Source organism: Arvicola amphibius, chromosome 4 (assembly GCF_903992535.2).
Source record: "Arvicola amphibius chromosome 4, mArvAmp1.2, whole genome shotgun sequence".
NCBI lineage: Eukaryota > Metazoa > Chordata > Mammalia > Rodentia > Cricetidae > Arvicola > Arvicola amphibius.
Window position 1 is genome coordinate 17717550 of NC_052050.1, and position 25904 is coordinate 17743453.

The following is a 25904-nucleotide window of genomic DNA, read 5'->3' on the forward strand; positions in this document are numbered from 1 at the left end:
TTGAGAGCTCACCTTTCTCCACACCTCCGTACCATGCTCTTTGGAGGACCAAGGATGATCACTGCCCAGCTGGCTGCTCAGGTCAGGAAGGCAAGTCAGATACTGAAGCAGCCGGCGTACCAGGGGCAGATCTGCACACCCCAGACACATGGACTCCAGCACTAACCCGCTGGACCAGCCCATTTAGGAAGGAGACTAGGAAAGCCCATTAAACAGCTCCAGAGAAGCAGGACGGCAGGATGGCCGGAGATGGCGCAATGCCGGGTACACAACCGCCTCTATAAAACTCACCAGAAAAAACATTTGACCTAATAGGTAACCTTCAGTCAGGGAAATGAGAGCCAGAAACAAGTTACAGATGACGCTACAGAGGCCAGCAGACTAGCTGAGAACAGGTCACATGATGAGAGACTACGGGCCATGCCTCTCTGAAGAGCCAGTGCCATTTTGAAAAGTGTGTTGGGCACACGAAGAAATACTTTTAGGATGAAATGAAGACAAGAGACAACAAATGACTTGAGTCTGGGTTAAAAACCCTTAGGGTAAAGGCAGCAGGGGACACCGCCAGAAGCCCAAATCACCGGGAATCCGGTTAAGCAGCGTGAAGTCTTGAGGTCCGGGCCAACCTCACATATCCGAATCTCAGAGTTGGTGATGTGATTGTTTTTTGCAATTGTTTAGCAAAAACAAACATGCATGTGTGAAACATTAAAAATGGCTGCTCTAGGAAGCATGTAGATGCTTGCTCCTTGCATTATTTTTCATTATGTAGCCTTGGCTGGCCTGGCACTCGCTATGACCCTCCTGGCTCGCATACCCGAATTGAGCTACATCATTTGCCCCCTTCCAACTTTTCTGGTTCACTTTCCCCCATGCGTCGTGGTGTTGAGCGCCAGGCCCTTGTAGCATGCTCTGCCAGGCCAGTCCTAAACTTCTAAGCAAGCTCCACAGCCCTCATTAACAATTTTCATAATAAAACTTTGAAGAACAATAGAAACTCCCAACTCATTTGTGGGGACTTCTAGATGGAATCTGCGCAGGACTGGAACCACGATGGCCCAGTTGTTGGGGGCACCACCAAGTAGGGGTCCTGAAATTGACACTGGCAGCACCGGCACCGGCGCGGGCACCAGCGGGCAGCGGCAGCAGGTGCGCAGGCTGCAGCCAGGGGCGGGTAGGGATGGGGGCGGGAGCCTCGCCACACCCGGCGCTCAGGGCTACGTTCCCGCTCTGTGCCTTTCAAGGTGGGTATTTCCACCGCATTCCCAGGAGGTCTTCCTTGCGCCTCGTCCCCCACAGCGCCAAGGATCCGCAGGTGAAGGCAGCCTGGTCGGCACCTGGACTTTCCCCGCCCTGCTTCTGGAGGCTGCGCGCAAGTTCAAAGCGTTGCCTGCTCCTCCCTCCCGGACCCATTCCCGGGAGCGAGCCTCAACACCTTCCTTTGCACCCCCTGTCCCACACCCACACCTTCACATTTACCAATCCGTGCTCCTGCCTCCAGTTGCTCCACGGGACCTGGCCTTTCCTCTCTGGGTTTGTGAGTCCCCTCTCACTCTCCAAACTGCTGGCCGACCCAAGCAGGACCCCATTAGGTATTCCAGCACTCAGAGGAGGGTCACTGGGTCTCAATGATGGCTACACGCGAAATTCACAGTAATGATGTCTGCTAGACCTCGCATCCATTGTATGCAAGGGGTCTGGGTGCCCAGTGGGTCCTCCCTGCTTTTCAAGGAGACTGGGGTCACTCACGAGGCTCCACTGCTGGGTCCTATCTGCCCTGCCCCGCCCCATGCCGCACATCCTTTCCTGGTACCCAGAGTGGGCCTGCCTTTCTTTGCCAAGCCCTGGTGTTGCCCTCATCCTAGCGCTCCAGGTTTCTCAAGCCTCCATCTTGACAGCCGCAGCAGCTAAACTGTTTTTGATCAGCAGCGCCGAGTGAAAAGTGTTTGGACATGTCCCTCATCTACATAGACCAGGAATAAATCACAGGCGCCTCTGAGCTTGAAGTTTAAGAGCCTTGCTCCTAACCCTGTGCTAGTTAACATCTATTGGAAAAGGAAGGTCCCAATGAAAAATACTTTGAAAAGGAACCTTGTCTCGGGCTCTGTTAGGGACCCAACCCCTGCCCATACCACATTCCTCCTTGTATCTGTCTGTCTTCCCGCTATTTTCCCTGATTTCTCCACCCAGAGTTCTGAGCCTTGCAGTGGGGGTTTACATGCCAATGAGTACAGAAGCTCAGACGTGCTGGGGGGTCCACAAACAGTCCTGGGGATCAGGTCTCGAGACTTGCCTTCTCCAGGGGTCGGCATGTCTGAGTTCTTTCACACAGCCCATGAGGGAAAGGATGTCTCTGCAGCCTGAATCCCCCCGGGTCACCCATTTCCTCTCAGTGTGGACAGCCTTGCCATTCCAGAAGGCCACAGCCATTCCTGTCTCCACAGTCTTGTGTTTTATTGTGTTTCTTCTGGAAGAGAACAGGCTTTGTGCACAAAAGACTCTGCTCTCTCTCTCTCTCTCTCTCTCTCTCTCTCTCTCTCTCTCGTACACACATACATATTTAAATCAAGCAACTCTAATTACAGATTTCTTTTTAGTACTGGGGATTAAACCCAAGGCTTCACACTGCTAGGCAAGTCCTCAATTGCTGAGCTATGCATATTATGTTATAATATATAACATATATGCATAAAATATAATAACCCTTTCTCTATAATATAAATGTGAATATACAGATAGAGACAGATAGTCTTGCTAAGTTCTAGAGGCTGCCTTGAGCTTCCTATTTTTAACCACCTTCGGTGAGACAGGGTGTCACTATACAGTTTTAGCTGATCTGAAACTTACAATGGAGACCAGGCTGGCCTGGAACTCACAGAGAATCACCTGCCTCTGCCTCTTCAGTGATGGTATTAAAGGCATATGTTCACCTTGAACTTCATCCTCCTGCCTCAGCCTCTTGAACAGGTGGGTTTATAGGCCTGCACCATTAAACTTGGACAAATTATAGATATTTTTTTACAAAGGAGTTGTTTGCTCAGCATGAGGGCAGCCAGATAGCAACATGGACCAATGGCTAAAGATCCCTTAGGAGTCACTCTGGCCCTGAGTGGCCTCAGACAGGAGGAGCCCACAAACTAGGGGGAGATGAGGTAATGAGGGCCTCTTTGTGGAAACAACTATAAATGAAATAAATGGGAGAGCTTTTACAGGAACATACTCAGTGGTGAATAAGTAATACGGGGGGCACTTATCTGGGGAGACAGTAGTGAATAAGGCCATGAAGAAATCGTTTCCTGAGCTCTGGTGGAAGCGAGTGAGGGAAACTACTTCCAGGACACTCAAAATGGTTATTATTATTTGTAAAGGACGGCATTTATTGAGCCTGACTCTGTGCCAGGTACCACGTAAGGCACTTGACATGAAATACATCCTTTAATTTGCCAAAGAACCCAATGACGTTATTATCTCCGTTTGACAGGTGATGACACGGGTGTAGAGGCGAGGAGACATGTCTGGGGGCGTGCAGCTGGTGATAGTGGTACTGAGGTTGCTAAGAAAGCAAGAGGAGACATTTATTGGGACAAGGTCTCTACAGTGTGCAAAGCCTCAGGGTGAGCACTGGACCCACGCCAGGGCCTCTGCCTACTGATATTTCTTCTCTTGAATGTTGATAAGGATCTTATACCTTTAACGTTTATGTTATTTGTATCAAAGCAGGACCGTATCCCAGGCATCCTCAGGAGACAAGAGACTCCTCCTACCCGATTCCAGAATCAGAGGGGTAAAACACATGGGTTCAAGGAACCACAGAAAATTCCAGGTTAGCAGGCCTCTTCCAAGATACCAAACCTAGAAGATGTGGGTTCTCAGATAAGCTGGGCACCTTTGAGACTGCAAAGCTCTTTCCCAGAACCCCCGAATTTGGATGTGTTCTTTCAAAAAGCCCCAGGGGTTCAGGCTGCTGTCCCTGCTCCGGTGAGAAAGCAGAGACTCAGAAGGAAGCACAGGGCCTGAAATGGTTGGATCTCTTCTTCTAGAGCCATGCCAGTTTGTCTGACAGCCTAGATCCATCCTCTGGTAACAATTCATTCCGGCAGAACACATTTGTTCTGCACCTGGTGTGGCCCACACTAACCCAATGCTGTCATGATCCCTCACCTGGAAGACTGTGTATGCTAATGGTGGGGCTATTCACACAGGGGCTGGGGACAGTAGCAAGGACACAGCCAGTTTCCAGGCAAAACTGAGGAGACCCAGAGAAGGGGGTCACAGGGCAGGTTGGGATGGATAATCCATAGGGGGTTGGCATATTGTATTATATTACCTTGAGATAGGGTCTCACTGGGAAGACCTGGAACTCACTATGCTTCCCATGCTGCCCTCTGATATATGGAAATGACCCTGCACTAGCCCCGCAGAGCTGGGATTATAGGTATGTGCCCCCACACCTGGCACTGTTGTTGCTTTTAATTTTTTTTTTTAATTCTTTCCAACCAAGTGCAACCCTTGATGTGCAGTACATACAGTGGGTGCAGAATAAATGCGTTCAGCCAGAATCTGGTATCACCAGCGAGTGGGACCCGGACCAGGAGGCAAGAGGGAGAATGGGGTGCACTACGCAGATTTTTCTGCTCTCAGAAGAAAGGAACCTCAGACACAGAGATGCAAGCAGGACACCAACTCACAGGGGCAAAGGTAAATGGAGGCAGGGATGATAGCTAGCTGTTGAGTTCAGATCCCACAGGCATCCATGTGGGGGCCACCTGTGAGTCTGAAAAGAGGAGACTGACAGGAACCTTGACACTCTTGGGTCTAGCCTGATAAAGTATCTCTTGAGGCTGAGGCGTCAGTACTGAGCAGGGCCCTTCCTTATCTCTGGGAAATTCAGGCTGCCCTTCCTTACCACAGTTACCATGTATCACTGAAGAGAGGATGAAAACCCAGGACTTTCACCCACTCCCCACTCCTCACACCAGTCAAGCTCTGGGAAGACCAGAAAAAGGTCTAGGAATTGTTTTGAATGCCTTCCTTAGCAGGCCACAAAGATCTCAGTCTTTCTGCAGAAGATTCTCTGGCTCTGTCAGCTCAGCAGCATCTTTGGACCACCTGCTAGGTACTCTCATCTAAACTGCCTCTGCCCTCCAGACCACTTTGTGTTCTGCCCTGCCTTGCTGAGGGGACTATCGCTTGTCACTGAAGCCCCCAGCCTTCACTGCTCCTCAGTGAGCATCCCTGGAGTCCGCATGTCACCTCAGTCTGCCTGCAGTGCCCCCATGCTCACTCTGTTGGGTGGCCAGCACTAACGTCTAGAATGAAGGCTCTGCAGCTTGTGGGGTCTCCATTCTAAGTGGGGAATGATGAAGTTTGACAAGTTTCCCTGAGCTGGAGGACAATCAGGGATCCTGTGTCCCTCAGAGGTGAGAAGTAGGCCCCTAACATCCTCAGGCCTTGCTGCCTGAAGCTTCTAACCCTGGGGGAAAGTGGTCCTGGCTTCTGTGTGCAAACATCTCCCAGCACACATAGCAGGAGGTTGAGGACCATGGCAGTAAGCCCTCTATTCTAGGACACCGCTACAGCACAGGGCACTCAATCCACACCGTTTCAAAGAGATCTCTGTCTCAATGTACTTAGCTTCCCGGGTTTGCTGTGAAGGCACTAGCCAGCCTCTGGCCTCCCCACTTCCTGCTTGCTTGCCTATGTGTTCTCTCCCTCCAACACCGCCCCCCCCCGCCACATCGCCACAAAAACCCAACCAGGTGCTGTTATGGGCTCCAGTTTGATGGGATGAATAAAGGATCAAAGCAACAAAACCCCCAGCAGTGTCACGTATGGTGGTGCACAGTTTGTAATCCCTGCATCTGGGAGGCTGGAGCAGGAGAGTCATTATAAATTCAGGGACAGTCTTGCCTACATAGTGAGTTCCAGGTCAGCCAGAGCTACATAGTGACACCCTGCCTTAAAGCAAACAAACAAACAAACTGTCTGGGGTTGTAGCTCCTTTGGTAGAACTCTTGTATCAGACACACAAAGCCCCGAGTTCCGTCTCTGCCATCACATACACTGAGTGTGGTCCTGTAATCTCAGAACTTGGAGATAGAGGCAGGGAGGTCAGAAGTTTATCCTCCACCCAACAGTGAGTCCCAGGCCAGCCCAGGCTGTGCGAGAGCCTGTCTCAATGTAAACAAACCAACAACTAGAACTCCCAAGCAAACGAAAAAGTCAGGGTCGTAGCGCATGACTGTAATTTCAGTACTTGGGAGGCAGAGTCAGAAAGTTGTCCTAATTTTGAAGCTAGCCTGGTCTACCTATTGAGTTTCAGGCCAGTCAGAGCTACAAAGTGAGACCCCATCTCACTGATATAAAACAAAACCATGCTGGCTTGCGTAGTCAGTGGAGTAATTGTGGGTGGGAGGAAGAGGAGGAGCTGTCCAGTCTCCAAGCTGAGGCAGAGACTGGCAGCTAAAGGACCTTCTGGTCTGGCTCCAGAGCCTGCAGACTTCATTACAGTGCCTTCCAGTCCCTGGGAAGGATAAACAGGAGCCCTCCCCTGCCGGCATTCACCCAGCAGCCAGGGAGTAAGCAGCCGCTCTTGAGAAGCAGAGGGGCGTATGGAACCGAGCCTCTGCCCTGCAAGGGCTCCAGGCCTCCCTGTGAAACAGATGCCTCAGAACCAGTGACAGGAGGCCTAATTTGAGTGATTCATTCCACGTGGGTGTTGGAGGAAGGCTTTGCAGAACTACTGAAGGCAGGGTTGGGCCCTGGCCAAACAGCCTCAAGTGTCCCTAGCTTCTGACTCCTCCCAGGACTAGAGACGCAGCTGGACCTCAGAGCAATGAGCTGATTGCTGCTGCTTCATTCATTGCTCACGCTTGCGGCCATTCATTCATCTCAAGCCCCTCTGGGATGGAGACATTGGACCAAATTCACTCACTTCATGCAGGATGGTCCAAAAAAAGCTGAAAAGAATTTACAGCCTCCCGGTTGGGAGGATAAGAGCACGAAAACAAACCGAAAGTTAAAAGGGACAGGAGGATTTTTCTAGGACTGAAATTTCCAAAACGAGTAACACTTGATACCTAAGGGGAGAAAAGGCTCCAGGGCTAACTACTCTGGGGAAAGGACTAGACAAATGAGAACAAGGGTCACCTCTGCAGGTCGCCTGGTGCCACTGGGATTCCGACGGACAAGGGTAACGTCTAAATTTATTTGACCCAAGAAGCCTTTCCCAGCAGGACCGTGTAGGACTGGTGTGACGAGACGTACTTTGAGACATAGTGCTGCGACCCAAATATTGCTCAGAGGACTTGAGGGTGCGGGGGGGCAGAGAAGCCAAGCTGGGAAGAGACCTGGGATAAGGGAGACTCTGAGGCTGGAACTTGAAAAAGTTTTGGAAGGTCCCAGACCAGAAGAGGAAAGATGAGAAAAAGATGGAATCGTTGTCTAGGAAACAGCTGAACGTCAGGAAGAGTTGCTAGCCACACCTCCCACAGCCGACAGCGCTGCTTCTAGGGTCTTCAGAGAGCTTTCCTCCGAGCACACAGAAAGATGTGTGTCCGTGGAAGAAAGTGAGCAGACATAGTGACTCCTCCACAGCTGTGAACATGAAGGAAATACAGAAAGACTCGGCAGCAGCGCGGAACTTAGAAACATAATACAGAAAGAACAAAGAGAGAAGTGCTGGTTCACACCTTTAATCCTAGCTCCTGGGAGGTAGAGCCAAGGAAGAGCTCTGTGAGTTCAGGGCTAGCCTGGCCTACTTAGTAAATTCCAGGCTAGCCAAGGCTATACCATAAGACTCTGTCTCAAAAAAGAAGAGAAAATCACAGAAAATCACACATGAACTCCATATCTCTTGCTGCTGCTGCTGTCTGAGACAGGGTTTCTCTGTGTAGCCCTGGCTGTCCTGGAACTTGAACTCAGAGATCCACCTTACTCTGCCTCCCCACTGCTGGGATTACAGGTGTGAACCACCACACTCAGCTGGCTTTTTAATCCTAGTCATGGAATAAATATGTAGGGGCTGGGACGACAGCTCTCTCAGGAAGTTTTGCAGGTTTGAAGATCTGAGTTCAGTCCCCAGCAGCCATATCGGCAGCCAAGTGTGGCAGTAACCCCAGCAAGGGGATGAGTTGACAGGACTCCTTGGACAGTTCAGCCGAATTAGTGACAGACACCCGCCCTCCCCTCTCTCAAGAAGGGCAAAATTCAGGATGTGGTCACATCTGGAGGGAGAGAGTGATGGGGTGGGGAGGGAGACGCCTGTAGACAGATGAAGATGTTCTGGTTCTTCAGGGTGTGGGGAAGTTCAGGTTTTCGTCTTGTTATGACATCCCATATATGATGTGTTTGCTCTGTGTGTGTGTGTGTGTGGTCTGAGGAGGACACATATCAGGTAGTTGGCCACACTAGCAGCACATCACCTCTTCTTGTCTGTGGGCCTCCAAGCGGCTCAGCAAGGCCCTCGTCCCTAAAAGACGGATGTGCACAGCAACCCAGACTCCCAGTGCACAGCAACCCAGACTCCCAGGAGTCTCAGCCGGGCTTATTCAGCACACTTTGCAGGACTGAAATGACCGGTGCCTCAGCCGTATTAAACCTGCACAGACCAGTCCAGGAGCCCCAGTAAAACTCACCGAAGCCACATCTGACTTGCCCACCCCTTCCCAGGAGCCAGGGGCTGAGCAGGCCACCAGGACACAGGGTCAGGCCAGTGTCCTCATTGAATCACTAGCATCCTGCACCAAACCACTCCCACTCTGGTTTTCAAATAAGGTGATAATTGGGACACACCATCACAGGGTGTATGGCTTTCCCCAGCGTGGCCCTTTCTCTAGAGCAGGATGACCCGCATTCTTTCCTGGCACTGAGTACTTGGACAACCCTCGCTGTACTGGAATGACCTGCACACCAGCCATGATCAGTCACTGTCAGCTCAGCCCCTATATAGCGGGGAATTCACAACTTCCCTGACATCACACTGCCCCCACCCCATTTTACATAGAAGAAATGGAGACTCCGAAATTTTCAAGTAACCCTTTCCCGCCCCCCCCCAAAGTCTGGGAGCCACCAAGTGACAGGTCTGAGACATGCCATTTTCCCTGACAGCTCTTCTTCATAAGCAGCAAGGGGTGTGTGTCCATGGAAGGCACAAGCTAGAAGCTCAAAACTGGGCCCTGCTAAGATCATGGGGGACGGAGATGCTGCCCATTGTGTGGGAAGCAGCTAAGCCCTGCTTAGCTATGGAGAATGACTGTACTGCCCAGCTGTGCTCCTCATCCCTCAGGTTGTGATATGAGGCTCACTTGCGTGACAAAGACACAGAGCAGAACTACGTCCTCAAGAGCTGAGCCCCTCTTTGGGAAAATAATATGGATGCCCACAAGATGTGACTTAGAAGCCAAGAAACAGACGACAAGTGTCAGTGGATCGTCCTGAGGAGGAGGACATCGGGGCGGGGGGAACACACCTAGAGGAGAAAGGCTGAGCCTCTGTCCAGCAGGACACCCTCAGCACTGTCCCTTCAACCTAGGACCTGTCCTCAAGATGCCTGTCTTCTCTGCTGTCTGGCAGGGGTGGGGAGGGATGATGAAGACCGGGCCGGTCCTACTGAGATTGCAGGAGGGAGGGGCAGGTGCTGGTGGAGGGCTTCGGTGAGGAATGGTGCCAGCCTCACCTTTCAGGGTGGACAGGAGTCCTCCCAACCTCCCCAAGAGAAGGTAGGGGATGCACAGAGGCGCAGCGAGGTGACGCATCGCAAGAACAACAAAACGTACAGCGAGATTAATGATGGCAAATGGGAGGATTACTCACTGTGTAGACGCCAGACCCTGTCTGTCTCATATGTTACAGCCTTTAATCCTCACGATCCCCGTTTCACAGAGGGAAAAGTTGAGGCTCAGAGAAAATAAGGTCACCCGGCTACCTAGACAGAAGCCCAGAACTGTCCCCAGGAGCCATGCTCTAATCGTCGCAAGTGAAAGGCGGAAGGGAAGCAGGCAGCCAGGAGAGCCAGGCAGGGCCAGTGTCCGCAGTCAGCTGTGTTACCTGGTGATGCCACCGTCCTTCTGATCACACCATCGGAAACCACAAAGCTGGCTAAGCACCAGGGAAGGTCATTTGAGACTGAGAGTGTCAAGAGGAGACCCAAGATTAGCGAGAGGGGCCTGAAGTGGAGAGGGAACACAGCTGGGGCAGTCCCCAGGACTGCTGTTGAGCAAGAGACTCACATGCGAAGGTGAGCCCCTGCTGCAGGGCTGGAGTGAGGACCAAGCCCTCTCCCAGATCCTGTGCTGGCAGAACCTCGATAGACCGACTTTCCCATCCAGCTTTCTCAGCCTTGCCAGAGTGTGTGGGGTGGGACTACTGAACGATTAGTACCACAGACTGAAAACCTTCACCTCGGGTTAGCAAATGTTTGCACTTTACTGAGCCCGCTGACCTGAACTCACAGGAGCCGTGTGTGTGTGTGTGTGTGTGTGTGTGTGTGTGTGTGTGTGTGATATACCAATGCAATTTTTTTTAACTATACTAGCCTGTTACCTGGGAAAAATACCAGAAAGGTTTATTTCTCCAAGGAGTTCATTCTAGAAAATGATGGCATGGACAGAAAGAGGCCCTGGCCTCTGCTGTGCTCATCCTTCTATCATTCCATGCTGGACACCTGGCCAAACCTCCAGGTAGCCACAGTCCCTGCAAAGAGCCTGCCTGATCTCTTTTGGTGCCATCAGCAGTGTGACTCACCCCTGTAGGAAAAACTTCCAGAGCTCAGAACGGGGATAAGGGTCATCTGGGAAAGTGTCCCCAGACTCTGGGATACCTGGAGTGTGATGAGGGTGGGTGTGGACCCTGGGGGTGTGAGCACTGGGACTCCACTCTCCTGGCCCTATAGAGAGGAGCATAATTGTCAGACGGTAAAGCAGACCTCTCTTGCCTCAAAGACCAGGGAAGCACCACTCCTCACCTGAGCTGAAGGCGGTTCTATGAATCATAGGACTAGTGAAGGATTCTGGGAAAGTCCTGAAGGACAAATGGCTCAAGGCATGCAACCTAAGGGACTGTTCTGGAGAAAGGAGACTCCAGGACCAGTACATCCAGGCTTCAAATGCAAACTGAGAACTTTCAGTGATGCTCATGCATCTGGGCTTAGATTAAATCTGCAGATAGACCTCTAGGGAGCTTCCTGGTGATTGGGGTGGAAGGTAGTATTACTGAGGGGCTAGGAACCCTGGAGGGCATGGCTTTCAGCAGTCAGCACTGTAAAGAGAGCTGAGGTCTACTGGCTGAGAAGCCTTGGGCACTGAAGTGTGGTTCTCTCAGGGCCTCAGTTTGTGACCTGTAGAATGGGAGAGAGAGAGTACATGCATCTAAGACTGGCATGCACACGAGGCTGGGGGCGGGGCACCCAGAGGATGGGTTGACTACTTGCTGGTTCTTAAATCCTGTCCCCCAGCTCCTCACTTTCTGGAGACAAGAGCACTGTTTTAGCTTCAAGGACATGCCAGAGTCATGGCTATCCTTGGAAGGCTCCAGAATCTCTCACCCTGCAGAAGTTTCCACTGAGGTGGAGGGCCACCCAGGGTTGATTTGGACATTCTCTTTGCCAAAGACAAGGGGCTAAGTGGGCTGGTCTCTGAGGTGCCAACCAAGGGTAGGAGTTGAGAGGTAAGCTGAAGCCTTGTTGGGTGGCAGGCAGGTTACCCTCCCCTCCCTCACCCCAAAGTTCTCTTCCACTTCTGCTTTCATCTGTTAGGTTTTTATTTTTGTTTCTTTGGTTTTTTGAGACAGGGCTTCTCTTGTCTCTGGACATCCTGAAACTTGCCATGTAGACCAGGCTGGTCTTGAATTTATAGAAATCTGCTTATTTTGGCCTCCTGAGTGTCAGGGTCAGAGGTATCACAATGCCCAGCTCTCAACAGCAGTGGTGTGGGTCAGACAAGGCCTAGCCAGGCTGTCCATCCAGCGCTTGGCTAACAGGGAAGCCTGAGCTAAGGGGAGGCCACCCTGTGCGATCCAAAGACCATCTTCTCTGCTAGCTCCCATTCTCCTGCCGACCTTAACCTTTTACAGGTTGGTAGTTCCACAGTGACTTCTGGAATAACAGCAACTGGTCTGTCGCAAGGGGAAGGGCTACTTGGGTACTTGTGTGTGCCACCTGGTACCAAGAGCACCAGTTAGCTTCCAAAGTGAAAGAGGTGGGACAAAACAGCTGTGTTGGGGATCAAGCAAAGGGAAGGCACAGCCACCGCCGAGTCCCCCAACTCGGGGCATAGTTAAATTGGTAGAGCACTTGCCTAGCACACATGATCAACACCAAATAAAACCAGGCATGGTGGTGAGTGCTAGTCCGAGGACTGGGGGGGCTGGAAACTCGAGGATGAGAAGTTCAAGATCATCCGTGGCTACAATGTTGGAGGCTTTGTCTTGGAAGAAAAAGAAACAGAATCCCTGGAAGTAAGATGTGACGTTCAAGTTTAGACTAAAGCGTATTGTGGTGGCATCCCTGCAAGAAGCATCCCTGAAGACAAGGTCTCTGCAGACTGGGAGAAGGAGACCATAGACACTGAGTACACTCTCTCCATCCCCAAACTGTTTGCTCAGAGCTGTTTCTCTGAAACAGCGACTTTTCTCCCCACCCACCATTTTCTTCTTTTATAGACAGGATCTCACTGTATAGCCCAAGCTGGTCTCAAACTTGTAATCCTCCTGTCTCAGCCTCTGGACACAGGGATTACAGGTATACTACCACCATGCCAACAAAGTCTATTTTGCTGCTTGGCAGTAGTGTGTGCCTTTCATCTTAGCACTTGGGAGGCAGAAGCAGGTGGATCTCTAAGTTCAAGGCCAGCCTGGTCTACAAAGTGAGTTTCAGAACAGGCAGGGCCATCACACAGAGAAACCTTGTCTCAAAAAAACCAAAAAAAAAATGTATTTTGCTTTTTCATTTTTGTGTGCCTTGACTCTTTTCAGAAAGAATTCAGCACAGCTAGCAGCCCAACATCCCATCTGAAGAAAAAAAATATTTATGGAGCATCGGTAACCACTACACAGAGAGCAAGCATGGAGAATTCTAGATGCACTAGGCATGGGGTCTACCTGCGAGGAGTTGAGAATACAAAATGTTTCTGGGTAAATAACAGAATGCAGCCTGAAGAGCTGGACCTGGCAAAGAAGAGGGCAAACATGCCCCTCGAGGTCAGCACAGATGTAAGCATCCGGCATCAAGTGTGGTTCTGGCTTTCCTAATGGCTGGGACATAAAGGAAACATGCTTTGGAAGAAGGGAGACAGCATTCTAGTTTCTCAGCGGCAAAGAATGCCGAAGGTTTAGCTGTGAAAGTCAAGTGAAAAACCCACAGCTCTGAGGCACCCACTCAGGGCGAGGACGTGGGCTTGGATTCTGAGGCTGGGGACGTAAGATGGCTTATCCAGACCCGAGTTCAGTCTTTCCAACCCATGAAAAAAAGTTGGGCGTGGTGGTGTGCCTGTAATCCTGCTGGGGAGGCAGAAGCAGGAAGATTCCTGGGCTCACTAGTCAGTCCACCTAGCCTAATAAGTGAGACCAAGGTCCCAGTGAGAGACTGTTTCAAACACAAGAGTGCCTGAGGAGCCACACAAGGTTGTACCCTGGCCTCACACTCCAATACACACATGAACATACCTCCTAACCATCTTCAGACATAGCTTCTCCCTGCCCACACACAAAGACACAATTCCTTCTGGCCCCCACAGGGTGAAGATTAGATGCCAAGGAAAGGGAGCCACGAGGGTGGTGGCCCAGGCAGTATGCGGGAACCATGGTGATCATTGCCTATCTTCCAGTTAAGAAAACAGAGGACCAATGATTGGCCAAGATTAGCAAAGGGCAACAAAACATTCACATGCTACACTATACCGTCCCAGCTTGGGGACAGTCTGACCACATCCGGGGCCAGGCGTCTGTTCCCAGTAAGAGTTCCTCGGGTCCTGAGAGTGGGATCCACATACACTAAGTCACGGCTCGCAAGTTGAAAGTCGAGTAAGATCTGGCCTCAGAATGGTCTTTTGGAGAGCAAAGCATTACGCGAATAAACAGTTTCTCATCCGAACTAGGGAGTCCTCTTGCAAACCTAAGTGGGGCAGGAGAAAGGGCATGTGTTCCAACCCTCCTCCTGCCATGTGTGGCCTATGTGACATTCCTGCCCATCTTTAAGCTTGGGAGAATATCTTTTAGATCCCAGAGGTCTGTGTAGACCACCACACAGCATGCAGTACCCAAGGACACCTGCCCCTAGGCCCTACCAATTTCAGATGCATAGCAAGAGCTGGGTAAATCTGGAGGAAGGACACATAAATAGAAAAACTCTGCAATCCGGGCTGAGAAAGAACAACACAGCCCAATGGAATGGACATGGTGGAGCTGCCCCAGCATCTAGAACAGTGGCAGCAGCTCAGGGAAAGGTCCCGTTGCCTTAGGAGACACCGACCGCCCCTCTACAGTTCAGGGCTGCCAGCTGTGTGACCTGAGCCAGGTGGGACCCATGATGAGCAGAGCAGAAATAAGCCCTGGCCAACCTGGAGTCTTCCTGCCTTCCCCAGCTCAGAGGAAGAGGAAGAAGCCAGTGAATAAGTTCGGACGGGGGCTTGTGTTTTTACTTGATGTTGGGTTTGAGGAGGGAGTTTGAGAGGGGTTCCGAAAGGCTTGTTGTATAGGTATATAAACAAACAAAGGGGCTCTAGACTGGAAGTGGGGAGCCATGGGAGGTTTAAGAGGAGCAGAGTGACACCCTCAGAAAGCCACATTATAAAGGGTGGAGAGGCTGGAGGGAGGCGGCATGCTGGTTCACATGGTCACAAGAAGCTGGAGGGAGGCGGCATGCTGGTTCACATGGTCACAAGCCTCCATTTGCATTCTTAGCAGGCGCTGGGAGATTGGCTTTCTTTGCCGATCCAGCTGGCTCCGACAGATAAGTGGGACTCAGCGCCCAGGGGCAGGTTTGGCAGAAAGGCCCTCCCAGCAGACCTGGGCATGGGGTCCTGTTGCTCCCATCCCCCTTGCCAGCACAGGGACACACATTCTCCTCCAGCCTCTCCAGCAGCTTGTGGAACAGAGACAGCTACTGTGGGTTTTCTTGGCGTTCCTTGGGGGTGTTTGATTTCCTGATGCCCTCAGGCTTCAGAAGAGCCCTTGCAGATGCCCACCTTGACCTCATATCCCTCACCTCCACCTAGACCTTCTACCCCAGTTCTCAGTGGGGATTAGGTCTGTGGGCTCTGAGTGAGCCTCCGGAGCTGAAACTGGGGCATGCCTGCTGTCACTCAGTCTTAAACCCAAGCAAGGGTTCTGCTCCCACAGATTCTACTCAGAGTTTGGGGGTCCACTGTAGCTACTCTTGCACCTCCCCTGGGTAGGAGGTGGAGCCCCCTGGTCATCATTCTAGCAATGGTAGCTGCTGATTCTGGCAAGACTGATAATTCTGAGCTCTTAGCAGCTCCACAGGCCGGGAAGTTGTGTTAATGTCCATTTGGCAGATGAGAAAACTGAGGCCTGGGAAGGTTGGCAACTCAGCCAGCACCTCGCGGCTGCTCGAGTGTAAAGTTAATAGTCTGTACCTTGCCCTGGAATCTGTTCCCAGTCTCCCACCAGGCACAGATGATTCAAATATCCATTGACCCCCGTGCACAGCGCATCATTCTGGAAGAGGAAGAACTACGTTCAACAGCTCAGGTCCCCTGACCCCCTACCTGGAGACCATCTCTCAGTCTGACTCCTCTTGTCCCCTAGCACAGCGCACTTCTGGGACCCCATCATTCCTTTAGATGTGTCAGTGTGCCTGACATTGTTGGAATTCACTCCACATACATTAATGAGGCCATTTTGAGAAGGCTTGCCTCAGGGGAAAGCAGAGAGCTGTCTGCTGTCCCCATCCTGACCCCTGCCAACTCTTGCCAGCTGTACTAACCAAGCTCAAATAGGCAGACCGGTGCTGCAGGCCTTAGCACTCCTACCCCTGCCTGCCCCATACCTTCCTTGGCCCCTGGACCAGAGATAAAGTACCTGGGACTGAAGTAGAGACTGTTGGAGTCACCATACTGGCCAGCATGGGCAGACAGACGTGTGTTGCCAGGAAGCCAGGTGAGCTCTGGGGTTCCCAGAAAAGTTAGTTTAAAGGAGGGCTAGCGGGGTTCCTCCCTTCTAGTACAAGGCTGATCCTACCAGGAAAACCTCTGGGCTCCCAAGGCAGTAATCACAGTTCCAAGCAACATATTGTCTACCACAAAGACTTAGGTATCAGCCTCTGAACTCCAGGCCTGGCCTCTTGCCCCCATGGGTCACCAGAACCCAAGCCCCAGGACAACCTGAAGGTCTTCACAGGCAACCATAGGACTGGACACTAAGGGGAAGTGGAGAGCTGCTACATGGAGAAGATTCTAGAAGTCTTCAGCCCAGGTGGCTTAGCTATTCTCCCACAGAAGCAGGGTAGGGGACCCAGGGACCCTTCCCAGCATCCCACTCTTCTAATCAGTCTGTCCTGGGGGCGTCTCCATGGGGCTCTGTCCTTTCCCACATTCCCCTCCTCTCAGTGGCCTAGCATTCAGGACAATGGAGTCACTCTCTAAGAAGAACCCTGTTTGGAGCTAGGACATCACAGGTATCAGGCCCAGAGGCAATGAGGTAGAAGTCTCTGCCCTACTGTCCCCCCCATACCTCCACCCCCCAGAGAATGTAATTAGGTAGCAGGCTTCTGCCAGGAGCCAGGCTTTCTGCCTTCTGTCTATAAACCACCCTCTGAGTCATCCCCCAACTCCAGAAGCCACTTCATCTCGTGGGGCTGCTCCAGCAGCCAGTGCCCCGAGCCTACCCCTCCCTACCAGGCCGTGTGCTCTATGTCCCAGCTAGAAATGACAGTGGCTTCAAAGCTTGGGAGACTGTGGGGTGTCAGGAGGATTAGGGGAGACCCCAGAACCTCTATCTACCTTACTCTTCCTTCCCTGGGCAGCAAAAGGCTAAACTTCCTCTACTTTTGATGAAAGTTACAAGTCTGTGGGCTCTAATGCCAAGCGTTATAGGACAAGGAGAAACAAGGGCCATGCAGACCAACCTGGGAAGGTTTCTTGGAAGAGTCGAGTCTGGACTGGGGACCAGAGAGAGGGTCGCACATCGAGATGTACTTCCTGTCTCTGGGAAGTATCCTAGGAGCTTGCACAAGGTAGAGGCTATAACTCTGTTTGTTTTTCATATGGGGAAACCGAGTCTGGGAGAGGTCATTGTGCCTTGGCTGCTCAGATAACATGAAAAAAATACAGATATGTGAGCCAGCAGCCTGGAGACAGGAAGGAAATGCTGAGGGGAGGTTTGGAAGGGCATCATGAAGGCTTGGCAGTAGTGGGACAGGGGCTTGGGGTTTAGGGCAGGTATACCAAGTTACAGCGATAAAGGGGGGTGCACTAGGTCCCAAGTGTCTGCTGTGGAGTCCCCATTATATGCCTGGGACACTGAGACGCCCAGAAGAGGCAGGGACCGAAGGAACAGAGAGGGACAGAGCTTCATTCCAGGTCACACAGCCTGGTGGTAAACTTAGAACTTGGACGTGAGTCTCTCTACTCCCAGCCTGAACAATTTTCAGCACCCAGTGTGAATATATAGAAACAGAATAGATAGCCAGACAGTGGCAGTGGTGGCACAGGCCTTTAATCCCAGCACTCAGGAGGCAAGCAGATCTCCGAATTCAAGGCCAGCCTGGTCTACAGATCAAGTTCCAGGACAGCCAGGGCTACACAGAGAAACTCTGTCTTGATCTTGCCCCCCAAAAAAGAAAGAAAATATGTGGGGGCCTAGCCTTCTAGGTAGGTAGGGGTAGGGAAGGCCCTTCTCTTCGGCAGCTTTGGTCAGAGGCTTCTGGATTTAGCTTTCATTCCCCAGCTGGCTGCATCCTCCACAAACTGAGTTCTGTAGTGACTGAATGGGAGAAGTTGGCTTGGACCAGTCTGTTCCTTGGGAATTCTTACCTGAGACACCACCCACCCTGCTGTCTGCCTCATGCCTCTTTAATCGGATGCAGGAGCCCAGATGTGAGAGAATGCGGGCCCTGGGGAGCTCTAGTTGAGTTTAGAGCCAGCAGCTGCTCAGCAGGTACCAGCTTTATAATGGATCTAGACTCCCAGGTCACCTCTTCTGCCTTCAGGATTCATTACAGGATAGACAGCCCGGATCCCCAGGACCTCAGAATCTCCCCAGATGGAGAAGCAGGTCACACCAGCTTTTACCTCCTGGTCCCAAAGCTGTCAATTAGACACTTGGAAATTTGGGGGGACTTTCCCCTGAGAGCTGCGTCTCCCCCCTCCCACATGCCTTCATTCCTATATATTCCAGTAGGTTATTCCCAAGGACACAGCTCCTGGTAAGAGTACATCTTTGGACCTGTTTTCTTTTTTTGTTTGTTTACTTAACAATCAATATATGATGCCATCAGAAGGATACCAACAGATCTACCACCAACTGAGCTCCCTTTGGAGCTGGAGGTTCCAGCCACAATAGGGGTGGGCTGGGCAGGAGGGCCATGAACTCATTTCCAAGGGGCCTGCATTCATTTCCCCCAGACGAATCCCCCAAGGCAAGATCTTCTTTGGATGGGCGACCACCCTGCTGAAGCTTGGCCATCCGATCTGGTATCTCCCATCTGTCTGTCTGTCTGTGGGATCAACAGCCTCCAGCCAGCTCAGCTCCTCACCAGCTCTAGCCCCAGCCAGCTGTAATACCTGCCTGTTACAAGTGTTAACACCTGGCCTGGGGCCTTCCTCCCCCGCAGTCTCCAGGTGCCTCCCTGGGCCCAGCCTACTGACCCCCACCGGGGTTTGACTGAACACGTTCCCATGCCTCTGAACGCCCGGCTGTTGGGTGGGTGTTGAGCAGGGGAGAGGCAGCAGGATGTGACACACGGAGAAACTGAGGCAGGGCTTAAGATAGGTGCTTGGGCGGGGGATGGGCCCTGGAGTAGAATAAGAGCCCAGGTATCCTGACAGGCTTGGAGGCCTCAGCAAGCATCTTCCCTTAAACTGCAAGTTTGGGTGGGCAGGTGACTCTGGATAAAATGTGAGAAAAGTGGCCCAGAATGGGGGGGGGGGGTCAACGGTCCTTAGTCACACAGTGAGATGAGCCACCCAGCCAACCAAGCCCCTTTTATCGGGCATCTCCTGTGGAGCACAGATGACACAGGCAGGGCCCTCGGAAGATGGGTTTTTCCCGAGAAAGAGGATAGATTTCTCTACCAGCAACTAACTAGTACTGACAGGGAGAGTTCTACAAATCAGGCTTGCTGCCACTTCTCCTGGCCCAGTGCAGCTACTGCCTAGCTCAGAGCCTCTGGAGCACAGGGCTTTCTTCTAGAGTGAGAGGCCTCTCAGAGCCCCTTCCTCACCTGCAGTTTGTCAGTCTTAGGGCCTAAGCAAGGAAGAACAGAGATAGGTTACTGGGGGTTGGGGGGGGTGTCTTCCTTGAGGTGATGTGGACCAAAATTCTCCTGTAAACCCCTCCTGGGGAATGTGTGCGCTGGGTGGGCCAAGGAGGGCAGGCAGTGATGGACTCACACGCTAAAAGGACTGGAATCTGCCTGCCTGGGGGCAGAGGGGGAATCAAGAATTCGAGGCCTACCATTCTCCAATTCCAGCCCTAAGAAGGTGATTCATGCCCCACCCCAGCTCTAAGACCGAAAGGAAACTGCAAAAGAAGGAGGGTCAGGGGCCCTAGTCTTCAAGCAGACGGGGCACGCTGGTGCCAAGGAAGGCCCTGCCCCCACTCCAGCTGGGAGCCCAAGTCAATTGTGTCTGCAACTACCTTCTAAGACATCCACTTCCTGCCGGTCCTTCCCCTCAGGGCCATGGATGCCCAAGCACTCTATCTCAGGTGTCCTTCACGCCCACAAGTCAGGTGTCAGTAAACACGGCCACAGACACATAGCCACTGGCACAAAACTATGCTACTGGCACCAGGGGACAAGATCAGAAGCAGGCCTAGACACAGCCCTCCTCCAGGTATCGGTACAAGGCTCGCTCTCATACTTCCAACCACAAGCAGATCATGCCCCAAACACCGATAGCATGCACAAAGACATTTGCGGAGCCTCCCCCTTATACCGTCAAGAAGGCATGCTCAAGTGTGCAGGGTCTTACACAGACACATGCACAAACAACTCACAGATCCAAACACACATATTGTAACGTCCAGTATAACAAGCAGAAGCCAGGTGGTCCCCTTTACACAAGCAAAGATACTTCCAGACTTCTGTCTCACGTCACAGAACCAACCACTTGCTGATACCTGTATGCAGTAGGCCACAGATCTCCTGGGCACAGGCCACAAGATTTCACATGCACAGTTGCCTAGGTCTCAGGCATTACCAGCTCTCACCCAGAGAGACACACTGGTGCACATACATACTTCTCAGGGTCATAGACCCAGAACACACTGCACCATATACACAGAGGCAACCACAGGCACCGACAAACCACCCATCTCTGAAATCTCCTCTCTCTGTCTCTGTCTCTCTCTCTCTCTCTGTCTCTCTGTCTCTCTGTCTCTCTCTCTCTCTCTCTCAGACAAAGCAGCCACCTGATCCCCCCTCGACCCCCAAACAGGCCATGTGTGTAGCATTATGTTAGGGCCTGTCTCAGCCTTCTAGGTTTTCTTGTTATCGCTTCTTGTTGGTTATCTAGACATTCCTGGACACCAACACACACAAACCCTACTGCTACCACCATCTAACCCCCTGGTACTGCCCCAGGAAGTGCTCTCTTCCAGTTCACAGGACTAGGAAGCCCACTCTCCTCATTCATTTATCCATGTCCGAATGCTCCAAGCATCTCTGCCTCTGCTCCCAGAGAAGGTAGAGCATTGCCTCGGCTGAGGGATAGGAAAAGAGTCAAGAGGCACCTGGCAGAACCCCACCCTGGAATCCCTGGCTGCCCTCAGCTTGCACAGGCTCTGTATACACCACACAGAAGGCCTCAGACCAGCCCAAGTCCACAGGGAGAAAAGCCTGTCTATCCTTGGGGTATCTGCCTCAGGGGCAACTCCTGGTCCCTCTACATAGACCCTTGGCCGGGCCATGGCTTAGCTCCCAGATATCCCTAAAGCAGCTGGAAGATTTGGGGTGTGGCCCAGCATCTGGTAGGCTCTGAGCCTCATGTTGTAGGCTTGCAGGTAGCAGGAAGGAGGGGACATTCAGGTAGGCACTTTACCTCCTCTCTAACTTGCACCCCAGGGGCCAGTCTCCATCTTACTCACAGGTCCCAAATTCCTCCTCCTCGCCTCCCACCCCCAGGCCGCCTGCCGCTGTCCAAGAGGGGAGGTTTCTTTTATTAAAGTTTTCCGGAATGCAGGAGGCTGGAGACTGGGAGACCTGGGGTATAATTTAGAAAACTGGTTTTAGAGCCTTCCCTATAGGACCTGCAGGGGGGAGCAGCAGTGGAGCTTGGAGAACGGGGGCATCCTTGGAGCCGGGGGGGCTCCCAAAAGGCTGTTTATCTTCCAGTCAGTTCTCTCACACACCCGGTGAGCCCCGAAGTACTCCGCCTGCATTCCCAGTCTTATTTACTATAAAATGCCTTTTGTATCCGTATTTCTCAGGGACAGAATTCCCCTTTCCCTCTTCCTTTCTCCTCCCTTCTCCGTCTCCCAAATGCAACGAATTTGACATGGAGAACTGGGTTTTCGCTCAAAGAACAACACAAACCTCTCCCTCCAAAACAAGTACATTTTCGAAGAGCCCCCAACCCTCTTTTCTCCGGGCTGGACAAGCAAAGAACGAATATACCCGGATCAGCAATGGCATCTAGGACCAGCAAATTCTACATTCACTTCGGAGGCTCAAAATTAATCTAGAGCAGAGTGGGGAAAATCTGGTGAAATGCCCCCCAAGTCCCATTTTAGGATCCCCAAAGCCCTTAGGGTCTGAAATATGAAGGCAAACGCGAGTATTGTGGAAGCAATCTTTTGACCGAGACACGGAAGAGGTAGGGTGGCGAAGAAGGACAGAATAATTTTGCCCATGTATAGACCCTAAAATGGAGAAGAGGAGTGGCCGGGCCCCAGGGACAGCACAGAAATCCAAATGTAAGCGAATGAAGGGTCTCCGCCCCCCCCCCCCCCAAATTAGAGTAGGAGAGGCTGAAGACTGAGAATGAGACCTTCAGGGGTAGGGAGAGCCCTCCCGCCTCTGCGGCGGGTAGCAGGGAAAATGGTGATTATCGGAGAAGCTAGGAGTTGGATTCGGTAGGCAACACCAGCAGAAAATCCAGGAAGGGTGGACCGCTGGGGGGCTGGAGGAAGCAAGGAGAAAGGAGCCCTAGGCCTGCCGCTGCCCAGACCCGGCCAGCGCCCCCCACCGTTCCCGGGCGCGGCCGAGAGATCGGGGCCGCAAGCAGACAGGAGGCAAGTCTTACCACCAAATTGGGTAGCCGGCGAGGACCCTGGTGCCACTGAGCAGGAGGCCGAGTAGCAGCCCGAGCAGGTGGGGCTCCATTAGAAGCAGCGCCGAGGAGGAAGTTTGCCGGCGATCATGAAGAGGGGGAGCGACGCCCCCAATAGTTGGAACAAAGTCCACTTGAGGTTGGAAATGACTTTCGGGCTTGTCAGAAGCGCACCTCCACCCGCAGCCGCCCCCCTCCGGAGCCCAGCGCGGAGCAGCCGGGTTTGAGGATGTCAGCGAGCAGCCAATCAGCGCCCGCGGCCTAAGGTAAGAGATGAGTCTGTAGTTCAGCCTGTCAATCACGCGCCCCTCCCTCCCGGCCCACAACTCCGGCTCTGGGAAGGGCATCTCCCGGCAAACTTGGGCAAAGCCTGCGCCCCGGGCGCACGGAGGCCTCGGGAGGACCCGGCACGATGGATTCTCTGCCGGCCCGAGACGCTCCCTCCCCAGACCACGCGAGTCAGGTTTAGGGAGCTGGGGCTTTGACCCGGCGTTCACGTGGTGAATGGGTCTGTTTGGGCATTGATGGGTGGCTCGCTTTTCTGTCGGTGGAACTGTGATCCCTTGGGACTGGGCTCGTAAGGAATCAAGAATAGAAAGCAAGGGGTTGTTTGCAGATCGCGCGACTGGGATCGGGGCTCGGGAAATACAACCCCTCCCAGACTCCCGCCTTCCCGTGCCGGCGAGCTGGCGACCCCGCCAGCCGGTCGCAGGTCTCTTCCAGGGTGTCCAAGGGGCGCACGGGAGAGTCAGCGGAGGCTCGAAGGTCTGCCAGCCGGCGGCGCCGGGGGACAGAGCTAGTGTCATTTGAGTCTTTTGTCAAGAGTCAGATTGGTATCGCGACCTCCTGCAGCCTTTGCATTTCCTGCAACTGACACCAGCCGCCGTTAGCATTTCCTGCGGGAGGACTCGGTCACTTTCTCCTGCGGGCTTGCAGGCCGGACCTCAGCTGCACCTGCAGTTTCCTTTGGATCTTGGGGTGGAACCATTTGGGACCAATGAAAGATGGCAGCCCTGGCCGGTAGTGGTTGGGGGCCTCCAGCAGCACCCTCCCTCTCCTGTGCCCAGGTCTTTTGACCTGCATTTCTGGCTCTTCTGCGGATGAGAAACTAGAACCTGGTGTTCTGTGTTCAAGCGTTGTCCCGTCAGACACCAGATTCATCCCATGACCTACTGTAGTCCATACACGGGGGAAGCGACCAGGCCTCGAAGGGGCCTTCTTTCCTATTTTCCAGAGTCTGGGAGCTAGGTCTAAGTCACTAGTGATGTCGAGATTATGCCTAGGTTATTAGGACTCACCTAGGTATCTGCCCTCGGCCTCTCTCCCGGGGTACAGGAGACACTTGGCCCTTGAAATGCTCCTGACTTGGGGTCAAGAAAGCAAGCCCGAGGAACCTTAGTGGGACCTGCTCTCCGAACTCTGTAGAGGGCCAGAAAAGAAGCCCACCCAAACGTGCCTGGCCAGGAACGGCAGGCTCTCCGCTGATAGGGGTGGACAGGGTTGGGGGAAGTCCCACAGGGAAGCAGACATTCCTAGCCTTTGATCCGGGCGGCTGGTGCCCACAGCTCGGATCCACTGCCCCTGCTGGTCGGCTCTCGGCACACTGCTGCTTCTGGTGTTGGAAGAGTGAGGAACTGGCCCCTGGGGGCACCAAGGGTCGGGAGAGCCGCCTGGGCTTGTCACTGCTTCTGCGCGTTCCTAGCCCGAACCTCGGCTGGAGGGGGTAGAGGGAGAGATGAAAGAGGGGAGGAAGGGGAGATAGAGAGAGAGAAGTGGATAGAGACACTGAGACAGAAAACAGGGGCGGAGATGGGGTGGGACAAGCTTGAGCTCCCAGACGGAGGAAGAAGGGGGAAAAAGGGGAAGACAAGAAGAGGGTTAAGGAGCCTCAAGGTAACCCCCCACACACACACACACCTGCTGAACACTCATGGGGCTGGTAGATGGTACTGTGATAAGCACCCCCAGAAATGCCCCCAGGGGCTGGGCATTCCCAAAAGACGCCCCCTAGGTTCTGAAGTCCCGTTTCTGGTTCACCTAGGAGGGCAGTAGGAGGGGGCTGGCCACTATCCGGGAATGTAGAGCCCCAGGGCTGAAGTTTTAGTCAAGAGAGCTTCCACAGGCTCTTAGCTGCTAGGTACTGGCTGCGGTGCAGTATTTTAGCTGAGTACTGGATTGCAGCTCTTCTCATGGGAGGAGATTCCCAGAGTTTGCTGAACATCGATGCGGGCTCAAATTCTGCACCACAGCTTGGGGTTCCGCAGCCCAACACTAGTGTTTCTGAGGGCTGGGACGTTGCCTTCCCTTGCCTCCAACACGCCACTGTGGTGTGGAGGCAGGGGCTAATCTAAACGACTTCTGTGGGTCATTTAGAGCCTTTAGATTCCACAGGTGCCAGCCCTAGACGGTGGTGGCAAAGATCCTTGGTAGTTTTGGGTGAGATGCTGATTGTCTGAGAGAAGCGTGGGAAGCTGTCCTGGTGTGGCTAAAACTGGTCGTTCGGGCTGTGTGTATGCAGGTGCCTCTTACATGCATCCTAGAGCCCGAGGCAGCCCCAGGTGCTGTTGAGCGGGTAGGAAACAAACACAAGGAAAAGTGCAAGTAAAGGAGGAGGGGACCAGCGGCGGGGAGTGGCCGCGCGCATGTTGCCGCGGCAGAGAGCAGAGGCCTGCGTGGGGATTTCCCCCCACTTGAAAGTTCCCCAGAGGAGGGGATTCCGGAGCCCTTTCGTCTCTCTTGCCAGGTGTCCTTCCTTCAACACAAGCTTAATTTTCTTCCTCCTGCCTGCGGGTGGCAACGTAGGAATGGACCCTGCCCAGGCAGTGAGGGAGCCCCCTTGCCACAAGTATCTCACAGGAGCCTCTTCTCTCTGAAAGGCACCCCAACCTCAGCGTCGGTTGCACATGGCGGTAAAAGGTTAATCTTACTCCAAAACCAGTTAGTGAGAGTGGACACGAGGCTCGGTCCTGGATAGGAAGGGTGGTCTCCTGGCTAAGGGGTGGGCGGGGAAGGGAACCAACCTGCAGTAATAGATGTGGCACGTGGGAAGCCTGCGTGCTGTAGGTGACTGACAGGGACTTCAGACCTGGGATGGGGACCCCCACCCCCACCTCTGTAGCTGCCTGGAGGTTCCTTTTGAAGTGCTCTCCCTCCAGGAGCCCTCGGTCAGTCTCTGTGTATTCTGCACGGCTCCACCGGACCCCTGCCGAGGCACCTCGAAGACAAAGAATTCGGCAGCCAGGCAGGCCCCCGCCCGCCCTCACGAGGCTGCCAGTCTGTCGCGAGGAGGGAGGAGGAAATCTCCTACTCAGGCACTGACTGCCATTCATTTTTTGCTGAAACTGTTTTCCGGGGCTCCGCGGGATGGGGGTGGGGGCTCAAACCAGCCCAGTCCAATGTGGGGATGGAGGAGAGGGAAAACCACGGCGGGCAAGCGGGGAGGCATATAGTGCGAAGGTC

General features: G+C 53.0%; 1 protein-coding gene across 1 annotated transcript in view; it reads right to left on the minus strand.

Moving 5' to 3' along the window:
• The window catches only part of Wnt3 (Wnt family member 3), a 38013-nt gene extending 15515 nt beyond the window's left edge, over positions 1-22498 (minus strand). Inside the window, exon 1 of the mRNA XM_038328313.1 lies at positions 22419-22498. Coding sequence (XP_038184241.1) covers positions 22419-22498 — 80 coding nt within the window. The remainder of the gene's footprint in view (positions 1-22418) is intronic.
• Positions 22499-25904: the final 3406 nt, after the last annotated feature.